At 39.8% G+C, this 13,847-nt stretch overlaps 2 protein-coding genes across 2 annotated transcripts; both read left to right on the forward strand.

Annotated features, from left to right (window-relative positions):
* The first annotated feature begins 4,983 nt into the window (after positions 1–4,983).
* Positions 4,984–8,876, forward strand: ptges3a (prostaglandin E synthase 3a (cytosolic)). Its single transcript, XM_080898333.1, has 8 exons — positions 4,984–5,141; positions 5,967–6,080; positions 6,175–6,244; positions 6,334–6,432; positions 6,992–7,081; positions 7,172–7,228; positions 7,340–7,367; positions 7,920–8,876. Coding segments are annotated over exons 1-8 (480 nt in total). The 5' UTR covers positions 4,984–5,139; the 3' UTR covers positions 7,940–8,876.
* Positions 8,877–11,205: 2,329 nt separating this feature from the next.
* Positions 11,206–13,841, forward strand: mipa (major intrinsic protein of lens fiber a). Its single transcript, XM_080899547.1, has 4 exons — positions 11,206–11,936; positions 12,135–12,299; positions 12,419–12,499; positions 12,603–13,841. Exons 1-4 carry the CDS (start codon positions 11,577–11,579, stop codon positions 12,786–12,788), a joined length of 792 nt encoding a protein of 263 aa, XP_080755673.1. The 5' UTR covers positions 11,206–11,576; the 3' UTR covers positions 12,789–13,841.
* Positions 13,842–13,847: the final 6 nt, after the last annotated feature.

A 13,847-nucleotide genomic window follows, 5' to 3' on the forward strand; every position in this document is an offset into this window, starting at 1 on the left:
TAGAAATGACTTGAAGTTTACTGTCAGATGTTTTTTCAGTCTCTCGCATAGTTACAGATGAATTTATGCCCTCTCGTTTTTACAATACTGCTTCAGTTCATTGAGGTTTGTGGTTTAAGCTTGCCCAAAATTGGGTCATGCAACAGAACAATGAGTCCAAGCACAGCAGCACATCTACAACATGGCTGGGAAAGAGAAAAAAAAGATAATCAAGATGCTTTAGTGGCTCTGTCAAAATCCAGACTTCAACCAAGTGAAATTCTGTAGTGCAGCTGCATGAGGCATGACTGAATTTTGGCAAGACTTTAGCCGTCAGGCGGACAGATTTGCATTTTGGTATACCATGAACTCCCCCATTGTTGCCTTAATGAGTGCAAGGTGTGCAGGTCGTGTGGTTGCAAAATAAAAGCACCTCAACAACCATGCTTGAAAGTTGGTATGAGACGTTTGTGCTAATATGCTATGTTTGGTTTTCTCCCAACGTTGTGCTTTAGGCCATTTTGGTCAAACCTCTCCACTTTGGTCTCTCCGGCCCAAAAGACATTGTTCTCGAAGTCTTGTGGTTTATTCAGGTGTAATTTTGCAAACCTCCGTATTTTTCTAATTGTACTGTCGCGAACATTTAACCTGCAAATAGAGTCTGAGTAGCACTTGGGGTTTTTGCAATTTATCTGAGCATTGCATCATATGACTTTGAGGTGAAGTTGCTGGAACTTCCTGGGAAGATTGTTAACTGTCTTGGGTGTTTTCCACTTGTGAATAATCTTTCACACTGTAGAATAATGAACTTTAGATTGTTTGAAAATGGTCTTATAACCCCTCCTAGGCTGATGGGAAGCAGCAGTTGCTTAAGATCATTGCTGACACCTTGCATCCTTAGAATTGTGTAAACAAACACATGAATGCTCCACACCAGAAAAATGCCCAAACCTCTGCTTTTACAGAGGCGCTCACATTTAAAGGTGATCAATTTGTCAAGTGCATTTATTAGCAGCACCAAGCTGCTACTTACACTTTTAATTCTTATGGAAACAGTAATAGTGTGCTTACTTTTTCACACACTACCTTAACCTTTGTTAAATAAATAATGACATAGTGTAATATGATATATTTTGTTGTTTATATGACAATGTTTTTACCCAATTTTAAGACCTGCTAAGAACCAGATTACTTTTGTTAAAGCCTAATACAAAAAAACTGACAAATGAGTGTACATTCAGTAAAAACTTCATACAGCAATCCCTCCTTCTTTGCACTGCCTCCTATTAGATCCATGGAATCAGCTGTTCATAGTCTACCACACCTTAATAAGCTGGAGTGAATGAAGGACTGTACTGTCACCAGTAACCTATACCCTTCAGCAGAATACATGAGGCATGCAAAATGCGCCATTACTGTCTGATTCACATAGCTCCCCTTTCAAATATTAACTACCTAACTTCACTGCTTCTGTCCCACGCATTCAGAAGCTGCAGGCATTGTTATTCTACCCGTTATCATCAGTGTCATCTGTGGCTCCGTCCTCAGTGAACACTCATATGACTGTGTTGTCCTCTTCTTTCCATCCACTGGCTTTTGTTCTATTTGTGTTTTTTCTGGCAGCTGCCAAGCCTCATACTGGCAATACTGCCTCTCTCCTCTCCTGTTCAAGTACAACTGCTTGAAGCAGCTCCCAAAGTGACATCAGCTAGCCACTGATTACATCCCCCGATGGCCTTCTGTCAGTTTTCATGTGATTTTCTGTGAGCTTAAGTGCTTTAGTTTACAAAGAAAGCCACTAGAAGAAAAACACAGAAGTAGCAGGTGCATATGACACCCTCTATTCCCATGGGCCTAAAAAGTTGTGCTTCACTATGATTCATAGCCAAGGACAATGCTAGAAAGTCATCTATCGAGCAAGCTGTGAAGCTAGATGCTTTGGTTTCCACCACTGTATCTCGGCCATTTCTTGTCTGTTTTGTAGTAAGATAGGCGTCACTACATTCACTCCTTCAAAAAAAAATTTTTGCTCATATTTTAACTTTGTGTATGAGTCTTTTGTGTGTATTGTAGCATGACGGGAGGAGTACTTTGTGTGAAGACTCCATTTCTATCCAACGTTTGCAAACATGAGCAAAGCATTTGCAGTGAACCTCTCCTGAGAGGTGGTTTGCGTCCCGTTAATCGCACTGTACCAAAATTGGCTGCAAATTGATGGCACTCAAACAATCATTCTTAATGAAGCAAGCAGGTGAAATTAAGTGGGGGCTGCATTAGGAAGGTCATCCAGCATAAAAAATAATCTACCAAATCAAACATGCCTAGTGACACCTTGTGAATAAGGGAGTAGCTTTTATTCCCTTATTCACTTTTATGTTTTTGTTTTTTTACTGAGAGGTCAATTTTGCCTGTAGAACACTTTCTACTTTAAGGATTTACAGCTATATGCTATAGAACATCATCGCTTGATGAAGGCATATAAAATAAGAATGAAGCTTTCCAGTCTAAAACCCTGCATTATTTGTAATGACCAGCAGGAGGGAGAATCCACTGCATGGAAGCTTGTTTACACCAGTGAGGGAAAAAGAAACATTTTGATTGGCAGAGCTAAGTTTAACTTTAATGTTATCTCAAAATGTTGAGATAACTCAAAATTTTAGGTTATATTCTCACAATTCTGAGTTAGTAAGTCGATATTTTGAGGTAGTATCCCAAATTTTTGACTTATCCATGGCAATTGTTTTTCAGTTGAACAAACAAGCTTCTATAGGTCACATATGAAGGGACCCGAGATTTATTTTACTAGACTGCTATACAGTTTCTATATAGTTTCAAGTTATTTTTTACTCACTAACTCAAACTTGTAAGAAAATAACTTGAAATTTAAAAAAAAAACTCAAATAACTGCCGCCAATATACCCAGTGCATTGGTTGCTTCGTGCATGGCCGGTAACATTATCACAGAGTCACTTCTATTTATGCCGTTACAGCACAGGTAACCAAAGTACTCTCCTGAATGATACATGTAGCTACTCAGACAATACCTCCACATCAGCACTGATATAGGAGCAGAAGAAGTCAAAACCAGAAGCAAAGAAAATTGCAGTTCAAGTTTTTGTTCAACCTTGAGACATTTGGGGGGGGATGGGAGTATACATATATTTACAAAAAACTTGAATTTTACAGTGTTTATTTATCAGATAAAATAAGTTAAATGTCAGTGTTATTATTGTCCGGCGGACACGCCCTTCGCGGTCTAAGTGAGCAACTGTGAAATGGGTCGGTCTAGCCTTCAGAGTTACGTCATGAGCTCTCTTGGTGGAGTGAAACTCTGCCGTCTGCTCCTTGCTATCTAAAATATAACCAGACGCTGGCGTAAATTCTCGACCATTTCACACTTCTGTTTAATCCGTTTTCTGTTTTATTCAGCTGTGTGAAAAGCCCCGGAGGAACCCTCCTGAGGGATTAATAAAGTTTTATTTAATCTAATCTAATCTAATAACTTTAATCTCAGACAAACCGATTTACTCACGAACAATTAAAACACTGACAAAAGCTAAACAATAACATGTTTAAGTTATTTAAGTGACTTATATATCATGTTTAACCTGAGTTAAACATGATATAACTGCGAAAGACCGCAGGGGTTTGAAAACGATGTGCCGGGAGTTCGCTGTTCTCGCCGGCTCAGATATTTGAAGTTTACACAGCCACATTCTCGCCAGAAAATATGTTAAAAGTTTATTTGCGACCCAGAAAGAGTAATAAGAGTAATATTAAAACTAAGTAGCTGCAGTAGTAGTAGCCATTGTTGGAAACTGGAATTGGCTGGGCCAATCTGGGATATGGTTTTTCAATTTTGTTGTCCAGGTGGAAAATCGGGAGAAAATCGGGAGAATGGTGGCTACGGGAGATTTTCGGGAGGGGTACTGAAATTCCAGTAAATCAGGAGGGTTGGCATGTATGGCAGTGACAGCAGTACAGCCTACCATGTAAAAACAAAAACAAAAAAAAAAAAAAACGGCGCATGACCTACAGAAATGGCAGCTACCGACAGCAGACGTGACACCATGCAGCAGACTGTGACAGCACTGAGCAGCTCCTTCAGTGGGAGACTGCGGCACCCACGGTGTGGGACGGAGAGATTTCGCAGGTCTTTCCTCCCCACTGCTGTCAGACTCCACAACAAAGACTTTAACTGATCAAGCACACACATCCATACATATGCAATAATACTAAGTGCAATAATCCTTTCTGTCATCGTTGTATTTTTACTCAGTTGTATATAGTATTTGTATTTGTATTCTATTTTTATCTTATTGTATATTTATTTTATTTTATTCTACTGTATATAGTATTTTATTTTATTCTATTCTGTACAGTTGTGTACTGTATTTATTCTTATTGTATTCTAATTTTTGCCTCATAACTTTTGCACTGTCCACTTCCTGCTGTGACAAAACAAATTTCCCACGTGTGGGACTAATAAAGGTTATCTTATCTTATAAAGGTTATCTTAACTTAAATGTCACCTCTGTTGTCCAGTGCCAGCAGCACCACACAGAGGGTGTAAAATGGCCCTTAAATAAACAATGGGCCATGTCCATCTTTTATATACAGTTTATGGTTGTGCCAGAAATGGTCAGCTACTACTACGACGTGTGAACTCAAAGCAGTAATTGCTGTAAAGTTTAAAGTGACAGTGAAAGCACTGGTTTGCACCTTGAGCAACTCGCCCAGTTACAACAATCAATTAGTTTTCATAGTGACCCAGTTATCCTATTACTGTAGAACTCAAGGAAGCCTGCTTTCATCGAGTTGTAAAACTCATAAAAGTATGAAGTGTCCTCGCTCGCCATCAGGTAGGACGACATTATTCAGGTGGTGGAGCTCTTTCACTGCTCTGGTTCCATGAGTATACTCTTTCTAGAATAATCTCCGGCGGCTTCGATCTGCCGAACACCGTGCTCACGTTCCAAATACCGGACGTCACGAGAGAACGTGAAAAACACGCGATATTTCCAGAGACACCAGTGCATATGTTGTAAACCCGAGTTAACTGTTTAGTTGTCAGTAGTCATTTTTGCCGGGCACTACTGCCAGACAACAGTGTGAATACCGTGGTTCTTCGAGGGAGCTTAAATTGCTAAAACAGTGAATATGTAAGTCTTGATTTACCGTGTTTACCTGGTAACCAACTAGCTACTTGTTAGTGCGGATCACCCACCTCATACTAGCTAAGTGAGCTAGCACACGAGTTAGCCTCAGCAGTTCAGCCGTACTTAACACTGTTGCCGAGACAAAAAGGCACAACTCTTCGTTAACGCCACAGGCTACAACTTTCCATCAATCTACTGTATTTTTGCACAATCCTGTCTCAAACTCCTAAACGTGATCTTGCATTGTTTATGGACCTGACAACAGCTCAGTCATCGTTAGCTAGCATGCTAATGTCAATGAACATGACAAGGGTAATGCTAAGAGTGGAAAAGCATGGTGTCACGCTCCGGGGTATTCACTTTAAGCTAACGTAAGCTAACACGCACTTTCACTTTAAATGTGATTGCAAGACATTCTTCTCTTAACCCTGTGAAACAATGGCCTCAGTGTGGTTCACATCTAGCAATGGCGGATTATGGTAGTATTACCCGAAACCTTTCAAGTGCGATAATCTAATTGTACCTCCGATATAGATATATATCTCAACAAGTGCATAGTTTGGCTTAAAAGATATTGTAAACTTTTTATTGGACAACAAGTATTAGTATAGGACGGATAAAGAGGGCGTTTGGGAGGCCTATGTGCTAATCTCAATGAATGAGTTACGCCTTTCTCAATTCCACAGTGTGTGGGTACTGCACTCTATACACGTGGGCCATGATCTTATAATGCCCACACTAGGCAGTGGAAATATGAGATCAGAGAGATGCATTGGTTGTTTTGGATTGTCTTAATGTTCATTTTTCATTTTTGTTCTTGGTGTATAGGCAGCCTGCAGCAGCCAAGTGGTATGACAGACGAGAGTCTGTCTTTATAGAGTTTTGCATGGAGGACAGTAAAGATGTGCAAGTAATCTTTGACAAGTCCAAATTCACTTTCAGGTAATTTGCATTGTTAGCATATTAAATGATGACATTGTTAAAACCCTGTTTGCTAAAAGTGTCTTTAAAAAAAGTCTTTCATTTCATCTTACAGCTGTGTCAGTGGAACAGATGATATCAAACACCAGAATACAGTGGAGCTTTTTGGGGAGATTGACCCTAAAGTAAGTTTTTAACTTGTGCAGACAGTTCAGGTTGGACCCTGCGTACCATTGTTAGGAAACCTTCACCAGTTTCTCCTTCTGATATACAGGAATCCAAACACAGACGCACTGACAGGTCTGTGTTGTGTTGTTTACGAAAAGCAGAGCCTGGGAAGTCATGGCCAAGACTTACCAAAGACAAGGCAAAGGTAACTCTCAGCAGTATAACATTTACAAAAACTCAGAATACATCAAAATCTCATAGTATACATCATTACCTTGTTGTTAACATTGTCAGTTACATTGACCCTCAAAGAGGTAAGATCAGGGTTTAAGTTGAAAGGTGGAGCATGTAATGCATATGTAATTTTTTTTTTTTTTTTTTTAATGGAAGTAGGTTTAAGAGTGAATGACATTTTTGGGAGAATCAGGTTGTTCATCTTTCATTCAATAAAAAGAATTAAGAAAAAGGAAGTAGATAGGGGTTTGTCTCCATCAGGTTGCACTTTTATTAAGTATTTTACAACTTGCAACTTACTGTTTAAAAATAAAATACAATAAAATGACTCCACAGTTTCATCTGCTCCGCTATGAAGGACTGTATTATAAACAGTAAGCTCTCTGTTGCACAAACAGTTTGAAACCATTTCCACATTACCCCGAGCATTGTTCTGTTTTAAAAAAAATACCTAAGTAAATATCAAAATTATAAAGTGACTGAATTTTAAACTTTGCCTAACCAAAACATTTTAATCTACTTGCTTTTAGTGCAACTGGCTAAGTGTGGATTTCAATAATTGGAAAGACTGGGAAGATGACTCAGATGAGGACTTGTCAAGTTTTGATAAATTCTCAGAGGTAAGTGTGTCAAACATGCACAGTCTGCTCATTGTTTGACTATGTTCAGCTAAACTGACATGTTGATTTGTGTCCTGCACCTTCCTCCAGATGATGAATAGCATGGGTGGGGATGATCTACCAGATTTAGATGGAGCAGATGAGGAGGTATAATATTTGTTTGTTTTATATAGCTATAGTACAAATGTAATTTGGCATTTAAATTTTATATAACAGGTGTTACACATAATTTTAATTGTTTTTTCCTTTTTTTTGCAGCATGAGTCTGCAGACAGCGATGATGAAAGTACGTAGCGATCTGAAAGGGCTCTGTTGTGATTTATAATCTGTAGCCACTAGATCACACGAGTCCCAAAACTCTGATAATGCCTGGCAGTGCGAAAAAGTGTCAAAACAGATGATTAATTATGGAATAATTTGAGTAAGAAATTACACGTGTGGGGAAAAAGTCACAAGTTATGAGATTTTATTTAATAGAAGAAATTTTTATTTATTCAATGTTTTTGTTTTTATACATGTTAAGATTTCTGCGTTTAAACAAAATGCAACTAATGCAATGTACATAAGACTTTCAGCCACAGCTAATTTGCAGATCTTGTCCCTGGTTACGCTTTTTTCAGACAGTTAGAAAACAGCAATAATAAGAGAATTAACAGCAACCATGATAAAGAAATCCCATAATTCATAGCACTAACACACATTTGGTATATCAGAAATTGTTTATTAGTTTCTTTAACAATCCACTTTATCCAAAAAGCCCATAGACTTTTTTTGTAATGACCATAGCCATAAAAATTAAATTTCATACTTAGATCATGTTTTTAACTTTCTCTTTCAGAAATGCCTGATCTTGAGTAGTTGAATATGGATGCCACCTCAGTAGTTAACAAAGTGAGTTCTAAGTTTGTTGAAGAGGGAGACTAGGCATGAGTTGGCATCCACGTTGAAGAAGAACCTAATCTCGACGCAGTTTCCAAAGCGACACCCCTGAAGGGAGTGGCAGGGAGTGACTGTTGGATGGAGACATGCACAGAAATCCATAGCAACATACAGTGCTGTGCTTTGCTGTTTTGTTTTGCATGGACAATTCTGTTCAAATGAAAATGTTATTGTTCATTGACTTAAATGATGATGTTATGGGATGTACTGATGTCTTACAACTTCTCTCCGTCTCTTTTTTTTTCCCTTTTTTTTTTGCCGATGTCAGGTTATGTATTAAACGTTGTGATTTCTAATGAAAAGAAAAAAAACCTCAAAAATGCCTATTTTCCAAAAAAGTAGATTTTTTAATAACAGATTTTCCCCTTTAATGTTTGTATTGTAAATTGCACATATTTTCTTTGTTAATTTAAGAGGCAGGAGTTCTGCTTGTAATGGGTTTTTCAAATGTATGCCAACATCTACAAATATTTAACAATAACTTTTTTTAAAAATATGTTTCAGCACTTAAAATAAACATGCTTGTGCAACTTAACAGCTTGTGTTGAGGTTATGGTAGTGGAGTGCTGCTGTTGTTCCACGTAGTCATGCCTTTGCAAAGATGAGTTTCTTTATGCTGTTATATGAATCATCAAAATTAATTTTCTTACAGATATTCCGAGGTGACGGCAGAGATCCTGTGTAGTTAACAAAGTCACACAAATGGTTTAATCCCGTATAGATTATAAATGTTTATCATATACAACAGAACTATGATTGGAGGTTTGTTTGATTCAACATGTGTTGAATTCTTTCTTTGTCTTATATTGTGGGAGTTTGGCTATTAATTTCTAATAAACTTTACTGGTCACTGTAATTGTTCTCTTGCCCATAGTGGCCATAGTCTTGCCTTCCTAACAGTTCCATTGTAAATGATGGAAGACTTCACTAATATATGCAAGTTCAGCTTGATTAATATTGAGACTTTTGCCGTGTGAGTCAGCATGTTATAAAGCTTTCCTTTTAAGAACAAAGTTCTCAATAGGTTTTGTTTTTGCTGGAGCGATGGCAAAGCTCAAAGAATTGTATTAAGTTACTCCAATTTGCTCTTCAAAAGTATTTTCACGCAGAACGAAGACTGCAAACGTACCATAGTTCTTAAATTGAGCTTCATAAGGAAGGGGTCTTTTAAGGGTCAGTGCTAAGAGATTTGCAGCAATTAAAAGTCCATCTGTAAGTACTGCATTAAAAAGAACTCTGAAAAATCTTTATATCCCATGATCCAAGTTCTATGAAATGTGAAATAATGGATTAATCACGTCATAGTGTCAGGCTTTTCACAGAACTGCACTCAACTTTTCTCTAGCCTTTAAAAGGGAAATTCAGGGGCTTTCCATCTTCTTTGTTTACTAGAAGGAACTACCCAAAGGTCACAAGTACTGTAGTTCACCTCAGTGAAGTTCGTGGGCTAGATAAACTATTGCTATAAGATTATAGTTTGTTGATGAAAGATGTCAGTGATGATCCCAACTTCTCATAACAAAAGCCTGTTTTTTATATATATATATATATATATATATATATATATATATATATAAATATATATATAAACATAACTTCAAGGAAGTTGGCCCATTTTTTATATGAGCAGCTTCAAAAGTTTATGTTGTGTGTGCAGTTACCCGATCCGTGTCCTGTATTCTGCAGTTCACATTTTCACCACTGTGTGGTGAGTATATTCCAGAGCTTCTAATCTAATGTGAGATGTTTAGGTGCTGCATGTTAGGTATGCGTCAGCAGTCTGGACCCAGAGAACAGGAAAACACAATGCAAGCACCTTTTCAACACCCTCCCCAGTAAAACTGAACTGTGGGCTTAAACCCACAATAGGTGGCTTAGGGAGTCACGAAAAGGCCATAATACTACTCTCAATAGAGATGCCCAACTGGACCAAAGTCAAAGTGTCAGAATTTTTAAAAAAAAGAAGATAAACACTATTTAACACAAAGTTGTTTTATTTAAAAGTTGTTTGTTCCATCATATTAAACAGGCAACTTCAAAGGTGACCTGCTGTAGAAAATTAATATTTCTACCAATTATATTTGTATATAACCTTTACAGTGAGCAAAAACAACCCTGGAACAAACATATAGTCACTCTGGGCTGTGGAAACGTGAACTCAGATTCAACATCGAGGTTAATGCAAACAGATCATAGAAACTAGCAGAAACTGTTACTGCCAGCGTTTTGTTTAAATGGCTGAAAGGAGAAAATCAGTGAGCTCAGCATAATCCTTTCAAAGCACTGCAGCCGTCCCTTTGGCTGTCCTGGTCAGCATGATGCTCCAGTGCAGATGCTCAATGCCAGGCCTGCTCTCCCCTCTTCCTCTCCAACCGTGGATTTTCCACCGCTTTATCTGACCTGAGCCTCCAAACTATTCCAGCCCACACAATGTAAAACTCTGCCTAATCAGTTCTGTTGCCATCAGCCCAATTTGTACCAATCCAGAGAACAAATGGAGAAATTGAGAAATTCCTCGTGCTTTATAGATCACACCTCTGATTAGTCAATGTGAACTGCTGATGCTACTTTAACTAGATGAAATAAAAAGAAAATAGTTTAAAATCATTTAAAAAAAATTCACACAGTATTAATATTATCTTCAGTGCTTGGAGAAATATCTGGATTGCTGGAAAATCAAACAAGTTAGTGCAGTTAGTTCACTGCACTAACAGGTTCTTCCCACCACTTGCTCACTGCTCTTGTTTTTGAGGTTCAAGACCACTGCAGTTTCTCAGGGGGGGTTCAGAGTCAGCGATGGGCTACTGATTGGTGTTTTATTGCCAGCTTTTTTGGTTGAATGCTTCAGCCAGGCTGTTGGAGGTACATAGGTGCTCTCATTCTCCTGCAATGAACCCAGAGTTGTAGCTGAAGCCCTAAAAAGATGGAAAACCACATGGAAATGTAAGAAGTCCAAACTGTAAATGCTTGCCAACCATGATTTTTGTTCTCTGGCCCACTTTGATTAGTTCATGGCCTTTTATGTTTATGTTTTTCTTTTACAATAAGCTGAGGGTAATCAAGGCAAGAAAAGGGTTAAATTGCTTTGTTTTGATTTGCGGTATTGTGCAGTGACCCCTCCCCTGGACTGTGTGGCACTGCCTTGGACCTGGGGTGTTATAAAAAGGCCCCCGAGCTCCCCCTGCTCTGGTAAAGAGGCTGAATGTCTGCAGGACATGCTTACCGTTTGTCTATCCATGTTCTTCTACTAACAACCAGCGGGGTTGGCATATAGATGCGCAGAGACTGGCGTACTGCTCCACTCAGGAGCTCTCTATGACAGAAAGCAGAACAGCAGATTATTTGCAGTTGCACGAGAGTTGCAAGTTAGTAAGGTGTAAATTTTGTCGCTATTAGATTGAGAGAGGTCTTTTTTCGGTTTAAGAGCAAATTTTGCTCTTTGTTTTTTAGTGTCAAACTCAGTCAATCCTGTGGAGAAACATCTTCTCCTTTTAGTTGATTAGTTGTTGACTTTTCATCCCTCCACTCAGAAGTTGCTTTTTGACCTTTCGCCACCATGTGGGAGTTCAGGTCCATGTCTTTCTGGCGGGCGGTGTTTGCTGAGTTCTATGGCACAATGTTCTTCGTGTTCTTCGGGCTGGGGGCGGCCCTCCGCTGGACCACCGGGCCCCATAATGTTCTTCATGTTGCCTTTTGCTTTGGTTTGGCGGCCGCCACCTTCATCCAGTCTATTGGCCACATCAGTGGAGGACACATCAACCCAGCCGTTACCTTTGCCTACCTGATTGGCTCTCAGATGTCCCTGTTCCGTGCTTTCTTCTACATCATTGCCCAGTGTCTCGGAGCGCTGGCTGGTGCTGCTGTGCTCTATGGGGTCACACCCAACAACATGCGGGGAAACTTGGCACTGAACACGGTAAGATTGCCGTCACCTGCTGTTACCTATCATTTTCCCATACTCGGAAAGGAACTATAAATTAAAATACTTTACAACTAGGTGCACTCTTTCTTGAGACTGGATGGATGTATTGAAAGCTAAATGTCTGTTTCAATTTCAAACAGTGTTTGTCTTGACTTCTCAGTTCAATCCATCCCTCTGTCTTTCCCTCTGCAGCTGCAGCCAGGCATCAGCTTGGGCATGGCCACCACAATTGAGATTTTCCTCACCCTCCAGCTTGTCGTCTGCATCTTTGCTGTGACAGATGAGAGACGCAACGGACGCCTGGGCTCTGCTGCTTTGGCCATTGGCTTCTCTGTGCTCATGGGGCATCTTCTTGGGGTAAAAACCAACCCGGGGTCTATAAACTTGAAAATACACTCTGGGTTCATACAACGATATCCTAACAAGCTAAACAAGCACCTTTACAGTCCTAATCCCGACTTCTTTCTCTTACCTAGATGTACTACACTGGCGCCGGAATGAACCCTGCAAGGTCCTTTGCTCCAGCTGTTCTGGTCAGGAATTTTGTCAACCATTGGGTAAGATAACTGTATCTGCAAAATGACTTCACACCATAGCATGAACATGACATCCTCAGACTAAACAACACTGTCTGCTCTCTGTCATATCTGTAAACAACAGGTGTACTGGGTGGGTCCTATGATTGGTGGTGCCATGGGTGCCTTGCTGTATGACTTCATGCTGTTCCCTCGTTTCCGTGGCCTCTCCGAGAGGCTCGCCACACTGAAGGGCGCCCGATCCCCAGAGGCCGACGGCCAGCAGGAGACCAGGGGGGAGCCCATCGAGCTCAAGACACAGGCCCTATAAGCCCGGAGTTAGAAGATTGGCTTTTCTGAACCCCCTCCTCCCGCCCACCTCATCCCTCACCTGTCATGCCTCCCTCTGCACCCTCAGTTCCTGGTCCATCCTCAGCCCACACACTATTTTTGCACACATACCTCCTCCCTGTCTCAACACATGCTACTATAGATCCCAAACGTTTTGTTTTCCTTTTTTTGAATCTAGAACTGGACCTCCTGATTTACAGTAAAGGGGCACCCACAGCCCTGGTCATCCTTTCTGATTTTACCACTACCCATCCTACATTTTCTTCTTCTCCCCTTGGATCACAGGACAAAGATGGAGGGTTGGAAGAAGACTTGCCACTGACAGAAGCACCCTGTGCCCTGTGGTGTGGGGAGTCAGTCACTCCTGGCTGACCAGGTGGCTATATACTGCTCAGGACAGGGGCTGCTATTGCTGTCTTTCCTTTGCTTCCCTTTCTCTTTCTTTTCTATTTTTTCCCTCCTTCCTATTTTGTAGTCTGCTAGGAGTGACGCTACAATAGAGCAGTGGACTTCTGAATGCTTTTTTCCCCCGTTTTGATCCAGTGTGATCTCGCCCTTTGTTTGTTTTGTTCCATGAACTTTGGGTAAATTACATGTAGTTATTGTACTTCACTAGTATTTATTTGGCTTATGTGCAAGTGCATGCGTGATGAGGAGTGAGAGAAAGACAGTGTGCTTGCGTGTCTGTGTGCATGTGTATGCTTGTGTGTTTGTTTTAACTGATCATTCCTTTGTTTGTGTTTTGAGTTTTCTTTTCATCTATTTTGCCAGCTTTTTTAGAGAAAGACGCTCCCTTTTTATTGCGCTCGCTAAAACCACAAAAGTCCAATACACCAATTCAATCAATTCCATGTTTAGAGTGGTCCTATTGTTTTTTAATAGCAGTTGAAGATCATCAATGCATTTGAATCCAGTCAGATTCAGGCAGTTCCAGGTTTGTGTCTCATCTAGTGAAGCACACGCACTCACATTCATATTTGTATTAAAATAAACAACAAAAACACCCAGTGAAATTATTTGAACTTTCAGAAATTCAGTG

Source organism: Rhamphochromis sp. 'chilingali' (genome assembly GCF_963969265.1).
Source record: "Rhamphochromis sp. 'chilingali' genome assembly, chromosome: 12".
Taxonomy (NCBI): Eukaryota; Metazoa; Chordata; class Actinopteri; order Cichliformes; family Cichlidae; genus Rhamphochromis; species Rhamphochromis sp. 'chilingali'.

Bases quoted from the DNA above. Each gene is read 5' to 3' on its own strand.
- ptges3a (XM_080898333.1), top strand. The intron at 7,229-7,339 runs GTATAATATTTG...TTTTTTTTGCAG, and splicing joins TAGATGGAGCAGATGAGGAG to CATGAGTCTGCAGACAGCGA. The intron at 7,368-7,919 runs GTACGTAGCGAT...TTTCTCTTTCAG, and splicing joins TGCAGACAGCGATGATGAAA to AAATGCCTGATCTTGAGTAG.
- mipa (XM_080899547.1), top strand. From the start codon at position 11,577: ATGTGGGAGTTCAGGTCCATGTCTTTCTGGCGGGCGGTGTTTGCTGAG. The intron at 12,300-12,418 runs GTAAAAACCAAC...TCTCTTACCTAG, and splicing joins TCATGGGGCATCTTCTTGGG to ATGTACTACACTGGCGCCGG. The intron at 12,500-12,602 runs GTAAGATAACTG...TGTAAACAACAG, and splicing joins GGAATTTTGTCAACCATTGG to GTGTACTGGGTGGGTCCTAT.